Below are 22,762 nucleotides of genomic sequence, written 5' to 3' on the forward strand. Positions count from 1 at the left end.
GGAGTGCCGATTTTCGACAAAAAAAAATTCGACAGTAGATCTCGACGTTTCATGCAATTGCAACTCAGACTTTGATCGCTTTGCGCCATTCTCCCTTAAGCCCAGAGTAGCAGAGTAGTGAAATTACTCGATGCGTGATTCATTGACGCGTTTGCATTTGGCCGTTCTTTTGAAAATTAGATCATACGCGAAGAGGTTAAAGGAAAAACATAAGCTATTCTCATAAATATTCAATGAGAAATCAGTTTATAAAATAAAAATAATTATCGGTTACTAAATAATTGATAAGTATAACTTTATTTTCTGTAAAGTTTCATCAATCAAATATAATTGATTTTTTAAGGAAATCGTCATCGTCATACAAAGCAATTATTTCCCATAAAAATGCATCGGAGATGATGATTATTTTCCTCAATTATCTAGAGGTAAAGGGTCATCCATTAGCGACATAACAGTTTTGTGTCTTCGTGTGAACGAACCTTTAAAACATTTTAATGAACTGTCGATGTCAAAACGCTTGACAAAATCAATATTTTCATCATAGCGAAATACACGAACGAGCAATGCTTAATAATTATTAAACATTACTGCCGAAATTCGATGACGGTTGTTGCAACTTCAAAGCGCTTACTTCAATTTTCGGCCGTAATAATCGTCTCAACCGGCAGGCTGTGCATAGTTCAGTGTCACTTGCCACACAACGTACGTTTCAATGGATTCATTGAAAAGTGTGTTTGGTGAACGTGTTATTCCGAAAAATTAACCTGTCGATTGGCCGCATCCTTCATAAAAAAACTGTGTTTTATTAAAAAAAAAAAGTTGACAAGTCCTTAATGAAACCTTCTATCAGAAATTTCGGCCCCTATTATGTAAATTGAATCAAACGATCGATTCGGTTTCTATAACAATTACACCGAACAAATTTTCGTACTTTGTACTTCGTCGAGGAATTGCATATTTTGAAAAACTACCAGAATGTTTTCCAAAGCAAAACATCTGAAATAGACAAGCGAACAAAACAGCTCTGTGCAACATGAGTTGCATAATAGAGCCCAATATTTAATTTTAGAAATTTCTAATTTCTCATCCACTTGCTCTATTCATGACTATATTTCGTGAAAGAAATCTGCAGAACTAATTCACATTACTTATCATAGTTTTAAAATTAAAGTAACAATACTTCATTAAAACTCGCATTCGCAGTCTTCAAAGGAGAAGTTTTCTTCATACAATTAGTTTATAAGTTATAAGGTTTCAAAAATCAATAAAAACAAAATTGTGTTTGTTGCCGGATGATTCCAGCGGTGATCAGCTGGCGGGCGACCGGTAGACCGCGGACTACCCTTTTGCCATCCCTGTGATAGAGTATATTTTATTCACGGAAATTTCAGGCTTCAATAAATGTCGACACTGTACCTTCGATAACGCGAATGACTTCGAAATAGATAGATACTAAGCGAAAGATAGGGTTACCATAAGTCCTGATTTTGAGACCTATTTGGGGCGTCCTGATTTATTTTTCACAATCTAGCTCTTGTCCTGATTTTCAGGAGAAATTCAATTTTGTTGCAAAATCAGAATTATTTAATATTGTTTTTAAGTAAAACTTTTTTTTTTATTGAAGACCAAAGTTTTGTGAGCATATAAAGAGTAGCAGTTGGATCTTCCACGAGGTCTTTCAACTATTTTCATTTTGAGATTTTGTTTCACTCTCCACGGAGATGTTTTTGTGTTCAAATGTCTAAACGAAAGTGTTATTTAACGACAAATTGGGCCGCCAGAAGTTCCCCTTTTTCACAAAAGAACTTAAGGATTATGAGACCAACGCTGCATATGTGTCGGTGGCTCTTATTAGTATTAAGATTTAGCCATTTTCAACAATCAACCATCAACAATGTAACGTAACAGGTAGATCTGATTAGGAAAAGCATATCCAAACACCGAAATAACTGTAAAGTTTAAAGCCTCTTAAAAACAAAGAAAGAAGAAGAACACCGAAACATTGCCAGAATATTCGATTGGCAACCACTTCCAAATCCATGCTGAACTATGTGGTGCATAAATCCAGCTACTCAGAGAATGTTGGTTGCAAAAAGAGCTCTTGCGTTTCGTACCCGTGACTTGTACTTCGGATGTTTGATGACCCTGAAGCCGCTAGAAAATCTCCTGTGTTCGTAAAAAGACAGAAGCCATCATCTTCGATGTATTTTCACCGCATGGATCACCCAAGAAATATGTTAAATAAATCAATTTCACGTGTTTTTATTTTTTTATATCTCAATGAATTACAATGGTTTGGTCATTATCGTAACTTGATTTGCATTTGAAAATCTTTTGGAAATAGAATCGCAGGCTATGGGGATAATTTGCGTCATAAAGAGAAACCAGAAAATTCAAAATAAAACGCCAATCGTGTGGTCCGAAGAAGATTGTAACCCGAACGCTAATGAAACATTTTTTTCCCGTTTCTTTCTTCTTTCTTTGTTTTTAAGAGGCTTTAAACTTTGCAGTTCATTCGCCTCTAAGCTTTCCCGTTTTAGTTGCTAAGCTTTCCCGATTTATTTTCCAATGCAAACGATTCTTGCTCAGCAAAAGTATGCTACAGGATAGAACATAAGGGAAATGAAAGAACACACAAGACAACAAAATTCACGCGATGAATATCCAATAAGACAGCACCGAAATTATGAACTTCACGCACAACATACAATGTGTCGCATTGGCTTCGCAACTAGAGTCTGCAACATTCTCCCTAACAGCACAGATTCATCCACAGTCACTCATGAACTCAGCGCACGAGAAGCTTCATGCTTCACCCGAAGCGAGCGTGAACCCGTGAATTCATTCGACTCGTCAAAATCACCCGACCGCCGTCAAAGCATGTTTCGCAATCGGGATGAACCACCACGCCGGCATCGCATTCATTCATTTTCCAATGTTGCACAAAACAAAACCCCCGTGTCTACCCTTCTCGCTTCCAAAGGGGCAATGCATAATAAGCGCTTCATTGGATGAAACAACACAACCAACGCACACGCGCACACATTGTGGCTGCCGGTGGCTTTGCCGCTTTGGGAGCTTCTTCCCGTTCTCCGGCTGGCGCTGCTGAGCGCTCGGTTTAGTCCGCTATTGACGCCCGCTGCAAGTGCACGTATTTAGTGTTTGTCGTCGTCGTCTTCGTCGTCGCCATTCGTCGGAAGCGCGATTTGTGTGTTCGTTTCGCGTGTTTTCCACTGTTACGAATCAGCCGGCAAAAACGCAGAAAACTATCCATGCGGTGGCGTGTGAGAGGTGTGCATTAGACCGTTGAGTGCGGGAGAAGAAAGAAGAAGAAATAAGCGCAACAAACAACAATCGGAGCAGGAAGACCGGGGACCGTATTACAATAGAGTTTGCGTGTGTGTGATTTTCGGTAGCGATCGGAACTGCTCTGATCGGTGTGCAAGCATTTCGGAAGAAATGAGTTTTTGTTCGGATGCAAAAAAAATTAAAATCTAAATAATAGCATTGTGAGCTTCGCAATTATTGAAGCTGGTGATAACGAGACAATAAGTGAAGCGTTTATTCGCGGCTACAGCGGTTAGGAAACAGAAGTGAGGGTGATTCGACAAAAAACCTTAGCCGTAAGCAATCAACATTTACACCTGCGTAAATATCAACGAAAAACGAATAGAAAAAGAAGAAGAAGTGCTAGAACACAAATAGGGAGCCACGACTGTCAACAGCCAGCGCCGGGTGCTACGATCGAATAGACGAGCTTTTGTTCTGTTGTGTTTTTTCAACTTCTCGCAACCGGAAGTAGTCAAGTGAGACGTCGCGCGATTGTGCACTTCACTGTGAAACGAATGCTTCAAATCGAATCAATACAACAGTGGTTACACGGTATAAATTCAAATTGTTTGAGATTTGTATCAAAACAATCCGCAAAGTGCCGTTTTGTAACGGCGAAACGACAACTGGTGAAGTGTTAAAACGAAAAGAAAAGCCAAAACAAAACATGAATCGACGAAATCCGAGCAGGTTTTTCGTCAGGTTTCCATGGTAATATTCTATAAACAAAGCCCATTGGCCACTGGCAGAGTGGTGTTATCGATTTTTCCAACACCCTTCAAGTAGTGGGAAAGACTAAAAAAGTCAGTCGAAGCAGATCCTGCTGGAAAAGTAGTTTTTTATTCATGTGTGTGAGATATAGATAGTTACTTCAGTCGAACCAACCAAAAGTAATCACTGCCAACAGCTTGGAGTCTGCAGCCCCGGCAATTGCATCGATATTGGAGAGCGGCGAAAAACAAACGCTAAAACCATGACTCGAATATTCATCATTCCGGTGCTGGTGCTACTGGCGATGCTAGCGATGCCATCGCCCACAGCTGGATCGTATTCCTCGTCCGTGTACATGGACAAATCGGCCTACAAAAACATCGTCGTGGAGATAAGAGATGGCGTTCCGGTGGAAAATTGCCAAACGGTTCTACACAATCTCGAGGTTAGTGCACACTTTACTGAGCAGAGTATTCAATGCAGCACCGAGCAATAAATCATGGGTGGCATATCTTCGGAAGTATTCGTAGATCTGTAAATTTGTTTGATTTTTTGAGAATTATCGTTTCATAGACAAAATCTACGAAATCTAGTACAATCTACCGTTTTGACTCAAATTCCGAACACTTAATTTTAAAAATTCACTGAACTTCGATGTTGTTTATAGGTATCAAATAAATGTTGTTATACAGAAGAGTATACCCTAAAAAATATCGAAGTTATCATTATTCTATTAATTATAACATTGATGTTCAGTAAATTTATTTTTTTAAATAAAGTGTTCGGGATATGAGTCAAAACGATATATTTAAAAACATTGATTTATAACACCAGAGCAATCAGAATTACAGTATGTCATTAAAAGTTAAAAGTAATTACTTCAACTCGTTGTGGTCGTATGTCTGTTTTTAGCCACCCCATCGAGGAATCATACTACATACTTTATTCAACCGTGTAATAGTTTACACATTTTATGAACAAATTTTAATGTCTAGTGAACCTGGTCACGAATTAATAAGGAGCTTCTATGAACAACAGATAACAGTACACTCTGCCCAACTTCTATAAGACCACCTTGAATATATTTCGTTGTAACAGAATTTCAACAAGATATTTTTATACATTATTGAATGTTTACAATAAAGTATATTTATCGTCAATTTCGTTCAAAAGAGCCGTTTGTTTATTTATTGGGCTTAAATATGATAATTACAGCTGTTCGTATTTTAAGACCGTTTAAAAATTTTCAAGATGATTCATTATCAATGAAAAATTCAAAACAATCCGCAAATGTCAATAATTGGTAACCTCGCTATTTTGATAAATATCCTGGAAAATTTGTGTTGCGCATCCAAGGGGACCATCGAGTTAGGGAGGTATCGAGATACAGAACATTTTTTTCGTAATTTTTTATGTCATAAATTACAAATATATTCTATTAGGGTAAGTGTCCTAACTGTGGTAACTGTTGAATTTTTTTTTTGAATTTTCATCCCTTTAAAGTCAGAAAACACCTCTCTCACATGAAAAAAATTGCTTTCCAGAATCTCTCAGTAGATGATATACGGTTATAGTTGACGAAAAAACTCCTTCTACGCATATGTTCGAATTTCAACGATGACAAACTTATAGAACTTTTTTTTTTGTTTCGGACTCTGTTGCCTCAAACTTGCTCTACATTAAAAAGTACGCTACGCAAGACGACTATGTTGTCTGAACCAAAGATGTAAAGCCCAGACTGTGTCACTTGAACTGTAAAATATGTATTCAAATAGCAAAACATCTGAATAAAAATGCATTCAAGTTGTAAAAAAAAAAAAGTTGTAAGACGATTATGTTGCTACCATTTGAAAGATGAGAAAATTTAGCACAGGGTGTAGTAGTGGAACATCTAAATTAGTGGATTTAAATAACATTTTGGAAGTGGAAAATTAAAAAGATAGTAATTTTAAATGAGTAATTATTAATTTTATCCCAAAAATTCATGCTAAGCTCTTATGTATCTATCAATCAAACTAAAGCTCACTAACCACTCTACAATTTGTTCACCCAACTTCTATCTATTTTAATTTCGCTGCAATATCGAAATAAACAATTCCTGGTGAAAATTCATGCAAAATCTTCGAAAATCGCGATTTTTAACCCACTGTACCTATAAAAGCCACTTGAATTTCACTTTAACGTTGAGAGGTTACATTTTTTCTTGAAATAATTCATATTTCAATTATAAAAATAACTTTTTTTAAACAGTATATAATCGAGTCCAAAATTGTATATAATCGAATCTTATCTAATCGAGTCCGACATGTATAAGGGGCTAGGTTAACGAAAAAAATATTGATTAAGTATGTTTTTCAAACTAAAATGTAAGGTCACGCAGGAAATGTTCAATAATAAAGAAATTGTCAAACAGTTTCGCAGGAATATTTTCAGTTGATTTCAATATTCCAGACGTATTCTTCAGATTTGATTTAACGTTCAAAGGTGTTATATCAACACAATCATCTGAACCTTCCTGAATATTCTCCAGTTCGATAGGACTACTATCTTCAGCGTTTTTCTCAGCTTTTCCAACACTTTCCAGTATATCGGTATCTGGCATCAGATCACAACAAATCACGTTTTGGTCCTTTTCGCTCTAATCATTAAAGGACGTTGAGTAATCGATCGACACTGCTCTGTCAACAACAGCAAACTCAAGACGCATTAATTATGCCAGCGGAGTATCACCATCATCATTGAAAGAAAATTCGGCTTTCCTGAAGCAATGTTAAATAGTCTCAGATTTAACCTACTTGGCCTTAGAGGGTGTAAGTATTTCAATTACATCCAAAACCGGTGTATCTGAAGGGTCCTGGAGTGCATAACAGTACGAATGTGAAGAACAGTAAGAATGCTAAATAACATGAAGGTTAAAACGGAAGATATCCTCCATTTCTTGGAGTCCTCGTTTAGCTAATCGAACTAATTAATCTAAAATGGCGATAGTGCTGGTTTAGGTTCTTGATTATGTCGAAGTCCAGCTGCTGAGCTACGGAAGTAAAGATTTGTGGATAAATCGTAAACTTATCGATTTGAGCTTTGGTCAGATAGTTTTTGGATGCGCTGTACAGTTATCAACGAACATGAGACGAACTTTGAGAAGAAACAGATATAAGTATCATACATTATCATTACACATAATTCCAGCATTAATACCTTTTCTTTAGAAATTTTTTCGTCAAATTGCATGATCCATTTCTCAAAAAGCATTAAGGCCATCCATGTAATAAATTCTTCTTTTTGAAACATCGTGGGTTTTTACTCTTTCCATTGACCTGCAAAGGTAGTTTATCGCTTCCGTTCATGTTGGCTGTGCTTTAAAGTTGAGAATTCCCAGTTTTCTGGACAAATTCGCATGCCTTCTCCCGAAGAAGAGAATCTATGAGAGGTAAACTATTCTCTCTGGTTTGATAAGACGAAAAAATGTTTCTGCCTCCCACATAAAAGCAGCAGTTGCAGAAAAGCGACGACTAAGACGTACCTGCGAAAACAAACGATCGCTAGAGTCTGAAAACCAACTCAATATAGCACAACGTAAACTAAGAAAGCTATTACAAGACGAGAAAGATGAAAAAACCAAAATTACCTCACTGAATTGTCGTCAAATCAAGATACTAATTACTCGCTATGGAAGGAAACAATCTAGAAGACCCCAGTTACTGGTCCCACCGTTTAGAATGCACTCTGGGAAATAAGCCAGAGGTGACGATGAAAAATCAGCAATTTTTGCAAACCATCTTCAAAAAGTTTTCAATCAATCGGCACCTAATCAGGAAAAGCTCGAATTTTCTGGATCGGCAAACCAAAACAAAATGAAAATCAAACACTGGCTGGTGAGTCATGTTATTAAAAATCACATCAATGTGGAAAAGTCAGCCAGCCAGTTGATTTTTGAACATCTGAGACACCGCGACATTTCCGACCGACTGAATGCAGGGCGTCTTAGTGAAGGTCCCCAAGAAGAGGCTCCGACTGTGTGCACTAATTGGCGAGGCATCATGTTACTGTGTATTGTTCTGAAAGTTCTGTGCAAAATTATCCTAGAGCAGATACAGGAGAAGATCGACGTGACACTCTGACGGTAGCATGCAGGATTCCATGCCGAAGGATTTTGTGTGGACCATATTGTCACGCTTCGCATCATCCTAGAGTAGGTTAATGAATTCCAAGAGTCCCTATATTTGGTTTTCATTGACTACGTTTCGTTTTTTTAACATATCGCATTTGTGCTCCCGTGGCCGAGTGGTTAGCGTCATAACTAACATGCCGCGTGTTCGGGTTCGATTCCCGTTCTGGTCGGGGGAATTTTTCGTCAAAGAAATTTCCTCCGACTTGCACTGTGATCACGCGTATTCTAGAGCTTGCCACTCAGAATGCATTCAAGGCGTGTTATTTGGCATAGAAATCTCAACTAAGTACTAATAAAAATGACGCAAGTAATACTACGTTGAGACGGCGAAGTTCCTCTAGGAACGTTAGTGCCATTGAAGAAGAAGATTTAGCTATGTATAAAGCGATCACTACTACTAATGTGCCGCTTTGCATAAAAATGAGGTTCAAAAGCATTCGCATTTGAGGTTCAAAGTTTTCTGCTGAACGAATCCGATGGAAACGATAGAAAACACACCCACCATTGTTGATTGAACAGGAAACTCACTTGGTCACGCGTCGCCTCTGGTTAGCAAGTGAATTTCGATAACTGGATTCGTTTCTCGCAAAGGTACCGAACGACTACTGTAGTCAATGTGTTCTTTGGTCTCAATTATCAATGTCTTCAAATTCTACATACAAACCAGATAGAGAGAAAAATGAATTTTCAGACTCGGTTTTGTTCTAAGTACTGCATCACAAAAAAATTATGCTACGTAGATGAAGAACCTGCAGATATACGTAGATTCGAAAAAGTCTACGAAAGCTGAGACAAAACAACGCAAAAAAAACAACAACTGGCATCTATGTGGGTGGCGGCGTTCGAATGTCGAGGAGCGAAAATAATAGCAACAACCATTTATCTCTGGGCCAAAGATCTATTGCTCATTTTTCATTCAATGTCTGTGGGAACGAAACGACGACGCTGTCTGCGGCGGGAGATATTCCATGCGATTGCCCTCGCTATCGGAGGAGCCCCTCGTGGACAGGTACGCGAGTTTCGGATATCGCACACGTGGTGTAGTGAATCCCCGAAAATAGGGGACACGCGAAGTGCGGGTGAACATATCTGGGTCATAACCGACGGAGGAAGAACAAAAAACCAGACGGATGCTTGAAGCCGCGCGCTAGACCTTTCCGACCGTCCATGAAGAAGGTGAGGCAAAAAATGGGGTGATTTACGATAGCAACAGCTCAATTCTTAAGAGATTGTTGTTAATGGTGTGAAGCCACGAAATGAAAGCGAAACCCTTTTCGCCCGACGGTCCTGTTGTTCGATGGTTGGTATTTTATGGCTCGAGTTGACACAATTGATTAACAGCACGAATGCCCTGATTTAACACTGATGTATATAAGCAGGAGGGTCTTATCGGGGAAAAGCAGCCCTGATTTTGTTCCCTCGCCGTTCTAGGCGATTGAAATCCTTTTACGTTACATATGTTTTTTTTTATAAATGAATGAGTAACGAAAACTATCTGAATGGTGAATGACCATTGGACTTCATTGCTGAGCAAAGCGAACCTAAGATTGCTAAAAATGTGCTAGCAAACTATTCGTGTCGGAAAAAAATTCCTCTTATACGATTTGAGAAACCAAACTGTGTAAAAATTGTAACCATGTACGTTTTTCGAGAATGACTCTACATACCATGAGAATTTTTTGAAATCCGTTTCACAAAAAGGGCAGCGTTGCGTTCAGGAAAAAATCCCATTGCTAACGAAATCGACTGTTATGTGGAAACATTACATTTGGAGATCATTAAACTCTAAGCAGTACCTCCAATTGGCAATGCTAGAGTTTATCTTTCAGCTCTATGCAGAAGTGTTTACAGCGGGAGCGGAATGATTTTTTTGTGTAATGATAAATTATTGAGATTTTCTAGTATCCAGTATCCGACCGAATAGTAGGTTACATTGACAGGATAGACCGTATACCGGATATTTACTGGACATCCGTTTCATCTCTAATGTTTCATCTCTAATTTTTTGCGATCGAAATTATTTTTACTTGAAAAAGCAGTTATGTATAACTTTACGAGATTATATGCAGAATACTACCTTGATCAAAAAGTTCCCGGAATCACCACCGTGTGGCGCTCTTAGTCACTCGTTTTTATTTTCCATGTTTTTTTTGTAGGTTGGAAAATCGGCCATTGACAGTCTATAAAATTTGTAGTGTGATGATCGATTTTGCACAATTTGTAAATGCACACAATGCCATCGTTATTTGTGAACATTTGGTTAAAAATGAAACGAATACCATTCAACAACCACCGAATTCACCTTTTCACACGTTTCACCCGAGATGAGATAAAATCGTAGACGTATGATATCTTTCGAAACAGTCCCTCAAATACAGTTCAGGTGTTCGCATGTATCGCAAAAATAATTAATTCGGCGTCTTCCGTCTTTCATCTTTCTGTTTGAACATGCCGAAAAATGCTTTTTGCCACAATACATGGAGTTTTTCATAAGGCCTTTCCTCAAGTATGGGTGACAATTTTTGTTAATAAAGAGTACCGTTACATATTCATAGGAGCTCCGTTTGGATTCGTGAACAGATTCACTAGACATTAAAATTCTTCTAGAAAAAGTGTGAACTGATATATTGTTGCATAAATACAATATTAGTATACTTCCTTGCTATGGTGGCTGAGAGCAGACAAAAGACCATTCACTAGGCAGCTAGGGAATAAAAATATATAAAATACTTGCTAACCCGGCAAACTTCGTCCCGGCCAAAATGGATTTTTTGTTATCAATAACTTCAAACATTCAAGCTTATTACTAAGAGAATGTTCATGGGTCCAATCGCAGAACTGTTCATTGAACTGATCGAACCTTTACTATTTCCTTTTACTTACATAAGTCATAATAATATTATATAATAATATATTTTCAGACACAATTCTCGTTCAAGATGTTCCATCACTTGCAAATAACATGTTCCTCCGTTACATGGAATACATGTTTGATACTATAAAAAGAAGGCATTTCAAATCGAACGATCCATTCCTTGAGTTTTGCGCTTACACATTTTTTACACATTTGGCTATCCGTTTTTTCATATAGTTATATTAGTTATATTATATAGTTTATATAGTTTATATAGCTGTCAAAAAAGTTCTGCGGTATTTTTTTTGAATTTTCATTCGTTCATAAAATTAGTTACAATCATCTGTTTTAAGTCAAATATGCGCCGTTTTGTTCGATGACTTGTTCCCAACAAGATGCCAACTTCATAATACCCCTGCTATAGAAGCTCGCTTCCTTTTTGGGAAAAAAACTCGGATAGCCAATTTTCACAAGCCTCTTTTGTGGCTAACTTCTGACTACCTAGCTCGTTCGCCATGGACAAAAACAGGTGGTAGTCACTTGGTGCAAGATCCTGACTATACGGCGGATGCAAAAGAACCTCCCATCCGAGCTCCCGGAGCTTCTGACGCGTCACCAAAGAAGTGTGTGGCCTGGCGTTGTCCTGATGGAAGACAATGCGACCTCTGTTTATCAAAGATGGCCTCTTCTTCATGAGTACTACCTTCAAGCGGTCCAGTTGTTGACAGTACAGGTCAGAATTGAGCGTTTGGCCATAGGGAAGCAGCTCATAATAGATTATTCCTTGACAATCCCACCAAACACACAGCAGAACCTTCCTGGCCGTTAATGAGGGCTTGGCCACCGTCTGAGCCGCTTCGGCGGGCTTCGACCACGACCGTTTGCGCTTCACGTTGTCGTAAGTGACCCACTTTTCATCGCCAGTCACCATCCGCTTCAGAAACGGGTCGATTTTGTTGCGATTCAGCAGCGATTCACATGCGTCGATACGGTCAAAGATGATTTTTTTGCGTCAACGTGTGTGGCACCCATACATCGAGCTTCTTTGTGAATCCAAGCTTCTTCAAATGGTTAATAACGGTTTGATGACTTATCCCCAGCTCTTGGCCGATGCTACGGCTGCTACTATGCCGGTCTTTCTCGGCTAATTCAGCGATTTTGTCGCAATATTCGACGACAGGCCTTCCGGAGCGTGGCGCATCTTCGACGACCTCTACACCAGAACGAAAACGTTGAAACCATCGTTGTGCGGTGGAAAAGGAAACTGTATCGGGTCCATAAACTGCACAAATTTTATTGGCAGCTTGAGATGCATTTTTGCCTTTGTCATAGTAGTACTGTAAAATATGTCGGATTTTCTCTTCATTTTGCTCCATATTTGCGACACTATAACTCACGAACGACTTAACCAAACAAAACACTAGAACTACGCGCTTACAACGACACCTCGCGGAAATACCGCAGGACTTTTTTGACAGCCTAATATAATGAGCATGTTTTTTCACCTGAAAATCCATTTCTACTTTTAAACAAAGATCGATTTCGTTAGCGCAAATATAAAATGGACTAACAAAGCTTATCGCGATGTAATTGTAGAATATATGGGTATTAAACTTTCCGAATTTTCCCATTTTATTTCAAGGTTTTCCGAAAATTTTCAATTGTCATGTTTCGTTGGAATATTTCTAGTTGAAATATGTGTGATATTTCCTCTTCTCCAGAGAAGGGAGGGGTGTCATACCATCATAGGAACATTTATTATACTGTAAAATTCCCGTTTTCCAATTTTAGTTCCATTTGCTTCAATTTGTGTTTCATTTGTATGGAAAGACAGGGGTCATTTAAGCATACTTGAAATATTTGAAAAATAATTAGACTACTTTTTGGAAAAAGCCAATTTTTTTTTCTTAAATTTTTCAAAAAAATATAACTAAACTATGATACATACAAAATGCATGTCAAAGGATGAAATGCAGGAAATTGTTTAAATTTTTACGAAAAAATACCAAAAAAGTTTTGGAAAAAAATTTCGCTGAAAAAAAAGTTATTTTAAAAATTAAAATTCATTTTTCTCAAAAACGTCTTTTTTTTAAATTCCTAAAAATATATATATATATATATATATATATATATATATATATATATATATATATATAAATAGCCCTTAAAATTTCCAACAAGTCGTCCATACATCGGAAGATCGGCACTTTTACAGGGAAAAAGTTTTTGGAACAACAACTTTTTTATGTTTCATTGAAAAAAAAACAACTAATCCTAATTTTGTTTAAAGTCAAGATAGCGATATAGTGTATTCCGCAAAGTTTTAGATATTATTAAATGTGAACTTTTGTCAAAGACGTCAACTTTCTATCTGTTATAGTGTTTGGAATATAAGCCATTTTTGTATGAAAACTCCTGAAAAAAATAATGCTTTGCTCGTAACATTTTTGTGTGTAAATTCGCACGTTTGACATGTTCTTGACATGTTTCCAAATAGAGAAAAGTTAGCAGAGTATGTAAATTGCTATAATTTATACATAAAAATGTTACGAATTAAACATTAATAGTATTTTTTCAAAGAAAAAAATTAAAAAGTTGTTGTTCGAAAAACTTTTTACATGTAAATGTGCCCATCGTCCGTGCATGGAAAACATGTTGGAAATTCTAAGGGCTATTTATATCTATTTTTTCAGAATTTTAAAGGCATATGTTTTCGAGAAAAATGAATTTTAATTTTCAAAATATTGTTTTTTCAATGAAATTTTTTTCCCACAAATTATTTGATAATTTTTAATGAAAACCTAAGTAATTTCCTACATTTCATTCTCTGACCTTTTTTTTTGTAGATGCTTCTTCTTCTTGAATGGCGTTAACGTTCCCCGTGGAACTTTTGCCGTCTCAACGTATGCATTAACTAGCGTCATTTATTAATACTTAGTTGAGATTTCTTGAGCCAAATAACACGCCTCGAATGTACTCCGAAGGGCAAGCTCTAGAATACGCGTGACCACAATGCAAGTCGAAGGAAACTTCTCTGACGAAAAATCCCCCGGCCAGAACGGGAATCGAACCCGAACACCCGGCATGATAATGTGAGACGCTAACCACTCGGCCACGGGTGCACACGGGTTTTTGTAGATGCTATAGTTTTTAAATTAATATTTTTCGAATAAAAGTTGAAAAAACTCAAAATTGAAAATTATCAAACAAATTTTTGGAAAAAAAATTCATTGAAAAAAAAGTTTTTGAAAATTAAATTTCATTTTTCTTGTAAACATATGCTTTCAAAATTCTGAAAGAAATAGATACAAAAAGCCCTTAAAAATTCCAACCAGTTTTTCCATACATCGGACGATGGGCACATTTACATCGAAGAAGTTTTTCGAGCAAAAACTTTTTCATGTTTTTCTTTGAAAAATGCTAAAGGGTGTGTCACATCAAATTGCATCACGGAAAAAACGCTGTAGAAATTTAATTTTTAGGAATTATATCTTCAGCTTTCGCTTATAATCAGATAAGAGTGTATAGATCACGTTGGACATGCTTCACTGTCAATTTTTCGTAAATTTGGAAAAATGTCGTCGAACGAAAAAGAGCGTCGTGAATTAATCCTGTGCACTCATTTCGAGAATCCCGAGTTGTAACATCGGGACATCGGTAAGATGCTGGGAATCGTCCAATCCACGGTCAGCAGAGTACTAAAACGATACTTCGAGAACTTAACCATCGACCGGAAGGTGAAGAACGGCAAAAATGGATGCTCCGTCAGTGAAAAAGATCACAAGCGCGTAGTTAAGCAGTTTAGACGTGATCCGAGAAGTTCGGTCCGGGATGTCGCCAATAAGCTGAATTTGTCAAGTTCATTCGTCCAGCGGACCAAGCAGCGGGAGGGCCTGCGTACATGCAAGGTTCAGAAGGCTCCTAACCGCGACGAAAGGCAAAACATGGTGGGGAAGACGCGAGCCCGGAAGCTGTACACCGAAATGCTGACGAAGCCGCATTGCCTGGTAATGGACGACGAAACCTACGTCAAAGCGGACTTTCGTCAGCTGCCGGGCCTGTTGTTCTTCTCCGCAGAGGACAAATTCAGCGTTCCGGAGGAGATTCGCAAGCAGAAACTATCCAAGTTTGCCAAAAAGTACATGGTGTGGCAAGCGATCTGCTCTTGCGGAAAGCGGAGCGCCCCCTTCGTGATGACCGGCACGGTAAACGGGCAGGTTTACCTTAAGGAGTGCCTACAGAAGCGCTTACTACCACTATTGAAGCAGCACGAGGGCCCGACCATCTTCTGGCCGGATCTCGCTTCGTGCCACTATTCAAAGGACGTGTTGGAGTGGTACGAAGCCAACGGGGTCACCTTCGTGCCAAAGGAAATGAACCCGCCCAACGCGCCGGAGCTTCGCCCAATAGAGAAATATTGGGCGATTATGAAGCAGGCCCTCCGGAAGAACCAAAAGTTGTCAAATCGGAGGCGGACTTCAAGAGAAAATGGATTTCTGTTCAAAAAAAACTACAACCTGACGTTGTACAGAACCTTATGGACGGGGTAAAGAGGAAGGTGCGAGCATACGGGCTTGGGCTCGAAGTATGAATAAGAAGAAAATGCCAAAAGTTGTTTAATAGTTTTTATTTTACTGTCTAAAATTTTCAAAAGGATCGGTCTACTAGGCGAATTTCTACAGCGTTTTTTCCGTGATGCAATTTGATGTGACACACCCTTTACTAATGTTCAATTCGTAACATTTTTTTGTATAAATTATCGCATTTCAAATGCTCTGCTAACTTTTCTCTATTTAGAAAAATGTCAAGAACATGTCAAACGTGAGAATTTACACACCAAAATGTTATGAGCGAAACTTTTTTTTTTCAGGAGTCTTCATACAAAAATGACTTATATTCCAAAAACTATAAAAGATAGAAAGTTGATGTCTTCGACAAAAGTTTATATTTTAACAAGATCTAAAACTTTGTATATATATTATATATATATATATATATATATATATATATATATATATATATATATATATATATATATATATATATATATATATATATATATATATATATATATATATATATATATATATATATATATATATATATATATATATATATATATATATATATATATATATATATATATATATATATACTAACCCGGCAAACTTCGTCCCGCCCATTTACTTTATTAATTCTCGAGTAATGCAGAAATTTGTGTTTTATTTGTATGGCAGCCACCCCTAAGAGAGAGGGGAGGGGTATCTAACCACCATAGAAACATTCATTGCACCCTAAAGTTTCCATATGCCTAATTTGGTTTAATTTGCTTGATTAACTCTCGGGTAATGCAAAAATTTGTGTTTCATTTGTACGGCAGCCCCCTCTAAGAGAGGGGGAAGGAGTATCTTAACACCATAGAAACATTTATTGCATCCTAAAACCTCCACATGCCAAAAAAACATTTGCTTTATTAATTCTCGAGTAATGCAGAAATTTGTGTTTCATTTGTATGGCAGCCCCCCCCCCTTTGAGTGGGGGAAGGACTGTCTAACTATCATAGAAACATTTATTGCACCCTAAAACTTTCACATGCCAACTTTGGTTTCGTTTGATTGATTAATTTCCGAATAATGCAAAAAATTGTGTTTCATTTGTATGGCAGCCCCCTCTAAGAGAGGGGGAAGGAGTATCTTATCACCATAGAAACATTTATTGCATCCTAAAACCTCCACATGCCAAATTTGGTTTCATTTGCTTGATTAATTCTCGAGTAATGCAGAAATTTGTGTTTCATTTGTATGGCAGCCCCCCCTTTGAGTGGGGGAAGGACTGTCTAACCATCATAGAAACATTTATTGCACTCTAAAACTTTCACATGCCAACTTTGGTTTCGTTTGCTTGGTTAATTTCCGAGTAATGCAGAAATTTGTGTTTCATTTGTATGGCAGCCCCCCCTTAGAGAGGGGGGAGCGGTCTCAAAATATCACGAAAACCTTCCCCGGCCCCAAAAACCCCTACATACCAATTTTCATGTCGATCGGTTCAGTAGTTAGTTTCTGAGTCTATAAGAATCAGACAGACAGACAGACATCACTCCATTTTTATATATATATATATATATATATATATATATATATATATATTTTTTTTTTTTTTTTTGGGAATTTTATACGTTTTTGAGAAAAGTGAATTTTAATATTTAAAATAACTTTTTTGTCAGCAAAATTTTTTTAATATTTTTTTGTGAAAATTTAAACAATTTCCTATATTTCATCCTTTGACAAGTATTTTGTAGGTATCATAGTTTTAAAGTTATAAATTTTTGTAAAAAATTAAGAAAAAAAATTTGGCTTTTTCCAAAAAGTAGTCTAATTGTTTTTCGAACATTACAAATATGCAAAGTTGCGTAAATGAACCATGTCTTTACACCCACACCGTTTCACTACTTTCTGAGATGGTGTTGCCAACCTCCTAAGACGAGTTGGCACGAAATTCTTCAAAAACGTAATTTTTTGGGATAAAGATGAAAAAAGCTTTTCTCGAACCATCGGTTGAATTTGAAAAATCATTACTTGAAAAGGAAAAAGAACACATCACTAATTTTGAGATATTTTATACATCCTCAGCTTTTTAGAAAAAATATTCAAAAAAAATATAGCACCCTTGTTCCCGAGACCATGAAAATTATAAAAAATAAATACACAAACATACACAAAAATAAATTACAAAAATAAATCAAATTATAAATTTTACTAGAGGCTCAGACAGAGTTGCCAACTATAATTTTCAAAAATCTCCACATCATATCTCATCAAAATCTCAGTCACACAAATGAAACACAACACAGGGTTTTCCACTTCGGGCTTCCGAAAGTATACAGCCCTGCGCTGGCAACCGTTTAACATAGCTGTCAACCAAAGCCTCATATCGTTAGTTGAATGTCTGCCATTTTACAATATGAATCGTTTTAGCATCGCACAACGTGTTAATTTTGTTAAATTATACTATAAAAAAGATGAAAAACCGGCAAATGTTTTTCGAGCATTACGGACGGATTTTGGTCGTCGTGGACGGCCTACAGAGCACACAATCGCTAATGTAGTGCGTAAATTCGAACAAACTGGATCCGTAGCGGATATTGTGAAACCTGTGCATCATCGTAATGTGTGTTCGGCCGAAAATATTGCTGCTGTTGCTGCCAGTGTGGAGGATGACCCGATTGTTTCGATTCCACGGCGTGCTCAGCAATTGGGCTTGTCAAACACATCATTGTGGCGAATTTTGCATTTGGACTTGCACCTACATCAATATAAAGTGATTTTTGCCACCATATAACGGAAATGGTCACCCTAACGAAAAAATAAAAAAATACGGGTCTAATTGTTTGCGATAAAGAACAAATCTACCACTTTTCACGGAAATCTGAGAACCACTATATCTGTTTATCATGGAATGACTCTATATAGATATAAATCCTGGAAGAGTAATTTGTTTTGAAAATAATCAAAAACCTATTGCAGAAAAAAAGTTACTATTATCGAGTGATCGAGCTCGATGTTGTCAGAGAGTTGAATTTTTCTAAACTCTTTATAGTTATTGATAGATAAATTAGCACCGAAAAAAAATCATCATCATCAAACTAATTGGCTATAAACGAAACGTTGATTTATGAGTAAGATAAAGGGTGTGTCACATCAAATTGCATCACGGAAAAAATTTCGCCCAGTAGACCGATCCTTTTGAAAATTTTAGACAGTAAAATAAAAACTATTAAACAACTTTTGGCATTTTCTTTTTATTCATACTTCGAGCCCAAGCCCGTATGCTCGCACCTTCCTCTTTACCCCGTCCATAAGGTTCTGTACAACGTCAGGTTGTAGTTTTTTTGAACAGAAATCCATTTTCTCTTGAAGTTCGCCTACGATTTGACAACTTTTGGGTTCTTCCGGAGGGCCTGCTTCATAATCGCCCAATATTTCTCTATTGGGCGAAGCTCCGGCGCGTTGGGCGGGTTCATTTCCTTTGGCACGAAGGTGACCCCGTTGGCTTCGTACCACTCCAACACGTCCTTTGAATAGTGGCACGAAGCGAGATCCAGCCAGAAGATGGTCGGGCCCTCGTGCTGCTTCAATAGTGGTAGTAAGCGCTTCTGTAGGCACTCCACTCCGAAAGCTGAAGATATAATTCCTAAAAATTAAATTTCTACAGCGTTTTTTCCGTGATGCAATTTGATGTGACACACCCTTTATACCATCCTGACAATCTAGACAAGTGAGGTCCCAAAAAAATAACGTTACGTTTCCAGTCGAAAAAAACTCAATAAGACAAACAGTGAGAATGTGAGACAGTGAGAAATCGCAGCTGCCATACAAATGAAACACAAATTTCTACATAACTCGAGAACTAATCAAGCAAGTGGAGCCAAATTTGCGATGTGAGGGTTTTTGGTTACGAGAAGTGTTTCTATGATGGTATGACATCCCTTCCTCCTCTGGAAGGGAGAGGGGGTCCCATAAAAATAATGCACATATTTCAACCAAACATGACAATTGAAAATTTTCGGAAAACTCTGATGGAAAATGGGAAAATTCGAAAAATTCAGTTCGCATGTGTTCTACAATTACATATTGGCAAGCGTTGTTAGTACATTTGATGTTTGCGGTAACGAAATTGATCTTCGTTCGAAAGTGGAAATGGATTTTAATGTGATAAAACGCACTCCTATATCTTCTTCTATCAATATAAATAAAAATGGATCGCCGAATTGAGGAAATAAGAGGAAAACTAGAGATAGGAATTGTATGACTTCCTTGAGGCGAAGATTTGGGGTTTATTTGGCTTACGCTCAACATTGTTGTAACCAGAGTTGCCAACTATAATTTTCAAAAATCAGGAAAAATGACAATAAAAATCGGGAAGAAATCAGAATAGCTTATATTGGGTTGTCCACAAAGTTCGTGACGATTTTTGAGAAAACTAAAGTATCTTTTTTATAGACACAGATAAATTTACAATTTTGTTCCACAATCATTTGTCATCTTTCATGTAACTTAGCAATTCTCTCCTCAAAGAATGTGTTTGCTTTTACATCGAAAACTGTTCACGATATTTTCTATGCTGCCCATAGAGTCGAGGTTTTTGCCCTTGAGAGAATTTTAAAAGGACCTGTACCTGATCCAAAAATAATCTGAAAGTGCAATAGCCGGTTAGTTCAGCTGGTGGAATAGCACTTCCTAGCCAGACTCCAAAATAATTTGCAGTGTGGTCAAGAAGACGAAAAGACACATTGACTAATTATGGACTTTAGGTCTGCATCGTTCTGGTTCTGGATCGGTTTAGGTTGTCCACTTGCGTGCAGTACTTGTGAGAATTTATCGACTGGTTGCTTGGTAGAATCTAACAATCCAGAATTTCTACCTAATCCCACCAGTCACAGGGAATGTCTTTCTTCAGGTAAAGATCGGCTTTGGGGTTAGCTCATTATTACGCTTACCCAAAGTTTCCAGCCATTCAACACTGTCGTCAATGATACAGTCAGTTTACAGAATAATCTATATTCAGAATTTATCTGTATTCATAGTTCATGTTTTGAATTGAATATTTACTCACCAAAAAAGAAAAGCATAACAGCAGAGAAAGAATTAAGCATTGTTATCAAATTTTTATGTTATTTGGTTCGATTATATAAATCTCATTATATTGTCTTTGAAAACAAAATTTTTCTCTTGGCTGCTTTTACACTCTGAAGCATATTCCTTCATCAATCATCAATTCCTCAAATTTATGGAATATTCTGGTTTCATGAAATTATCCAGCATTGTTTTGAAAACCTCAGACAATTTAAGTATTGTGAATATCATTCGGGATTTTCACTCTGGAGAAATTTACTCAGTCGACTTAAAACTGACAATATGGATGATAAAAAAGTTAGGCACATTTTTGTACTAGAAGAATTTTGGTAGAGATTCAAGTATGTTTATTATGGAAATTGTTTTCTGATAAAATGAAAAGTACAAAAATCAGGAAAAATCAAGATTATTTTATAAAATTGAGTGTTTTTCAGGATATCAGGGAACGTGACAAAAAGTTTGGGAGAAAATCAGGAAGGTTGGCATCACTGGTTTCAGACGTTAAAATTTGAATTTTTTTTTGAAAGCCGAAAAATCACCGGAAATCAAGTTCCAAAAAAATTGTTTGATGCCAAATGTCTTATAATTGCCCGAAACGTCGAGATTTACTGTTATTATAACGAAACAATTTTGAAAAAACAGTTTTTTTTGACACTGAAAAGTCGATTTTTGACAAAAACAAATTTTTGAGATAACTGTAAATCTCGACGTTTCGTGCAATTATAAGACATTTGGCACCAATTTTTTTTAAAGCCCGATTTCCAATGATTTTTTGGTTTTTTCGAAAAAAAATAAAATTTTAACGCCTGCGACTCTAGTAAATGAAGTCCGATTGAGCTAAAATTTTGCATTGTGTATTTTATCTTGTAAATCAACATTTCGCACGAAGGTCCAAATGAAAAATCGAGATAACTATTTTCATTGGCACCCTCAACCATACGTTTTCACTCTTATTCCGAAAAAAAACGACCCAGATTGTCGATTTTTGACAATCAATTTATTTCGAGATGACAGTAGATCTCGACTTTGCATGCAATTTGAAGACATTTGGCATCATTTTTTTTTTTTTTGAAAGCCCCGATTTCCTATACTCTCCTCTTGGGTGATTTTTCGATTTTCAAAAAACTCAAACTTTGACCGCTTTGCGCAACTCTTCTTTAAGTCCGATTGAGCTAAAATTTTGAATAGAATGTTTTTTCGACGTGATTTTTTATAGGACAACTTAATTTTAAGGTCGATTTTCCCATACATTCATTGGCACCCTAGTGTTCACTGATTCGACCAGCCTGAGACCTGTCCAGCAGGCTGAAAGTTTCAAAAATGAAGAAAAAAATATATTAACATGTGTGAGGAAAACCGTTTTGGTCTTTACGAATGATTTTCCCTTTATTCGAAATCAACGACAGCCGTCAAACTGTGTCTGGAAGGGCGATACCTTAATTTACCGTTTTATGTCCACGCTTCGGCCCAGCAGTGATCCTTATATGGTGTAATCGAACCTCTCCCCCCCTCTAGCTATCCCAGAAGCCGACGCGCATGAGATAAGCTTATTAAATTTAGCTGACTATGAATCCTTATAGTTTCCACATCATCTCCCCGAGATAAGAGCAGCATTCTATCAAATAGTACATTTTGTGCTGTTCTCCTTTTTCGGTCCAATCAATCTCATCTCTCCCAGCTCAACTAGGCTGCAGAGTGGGACGCTTTGTGTACACCACTCCATCTCCAACCAACCAACCAACCAGCCATAGGTGGAAACCGCTGGGGATCAATACTGACATAAATTTATACCCCCCATAAAAGGCATCTGCACTGAAGCACGCAACCAAAATAAAAGGAGCAACCACCAGACTCTGGGGCTGGATTGATAGTACCAGGCCCGAGGCCGAAAAAGGTAGCAGCAGCAGCGCATCAGATGTGGAAAATCATACAATCTCATAATATAGCCGTATAGTTGTCATTCGTCGTCGCCGTCTTCGACGTCTTCTACACGGGGGGGACAGGTTCCAATACCGGTCTCGGCCGAATTGGATTGTTGTAATTCTTCCATGCCGAGTGCTGCGG

The 22,762-nt window shown here is 37.3% G+C and overlaps 1 protein-coding gene across 1 annotated transcript in view; it reads left to right on the top strand.

Annotated features, from left to right (window-relative positions):
* The first annotated feature begins 3,107 nt into the window (after positions 1-3,107).
* LOC129767893 (calcium-activated chloride channel regulator 1-like) overlaps positions 3,108-22,762 on the top strand; it is a 156,633-nt gene continuing 136,978 nt past the window's right edge. Inside the window, exon 1 of the mRNA XM_055769151.1 lies at positions 3,108-4,486. Within this exon, the coding sequence (XP_055625126.1) occupies positions 4,304-4,486 (183 nt within the window). The 5' untranslated portion in view covers positions 3,108-4,303. The remainder of the gene's footprint in view (positions 4,487-22,762) is intronic.

Source organism: Toxorhynchites rutilus, chromosome 1 (assembly GCF_029784135.1).
Source record: "Toxorhynchites rutilus septentrionalis strain SRP chromosome 1, ASM2978413v1, whole genome shotgun sequence".
Lineage (NCBI taxonomy): Eukaryota > Metazoa > Arthropoda > Insecta > Diptera > Culicidae > Toxorhynchites > Toxorhynchites rutilus.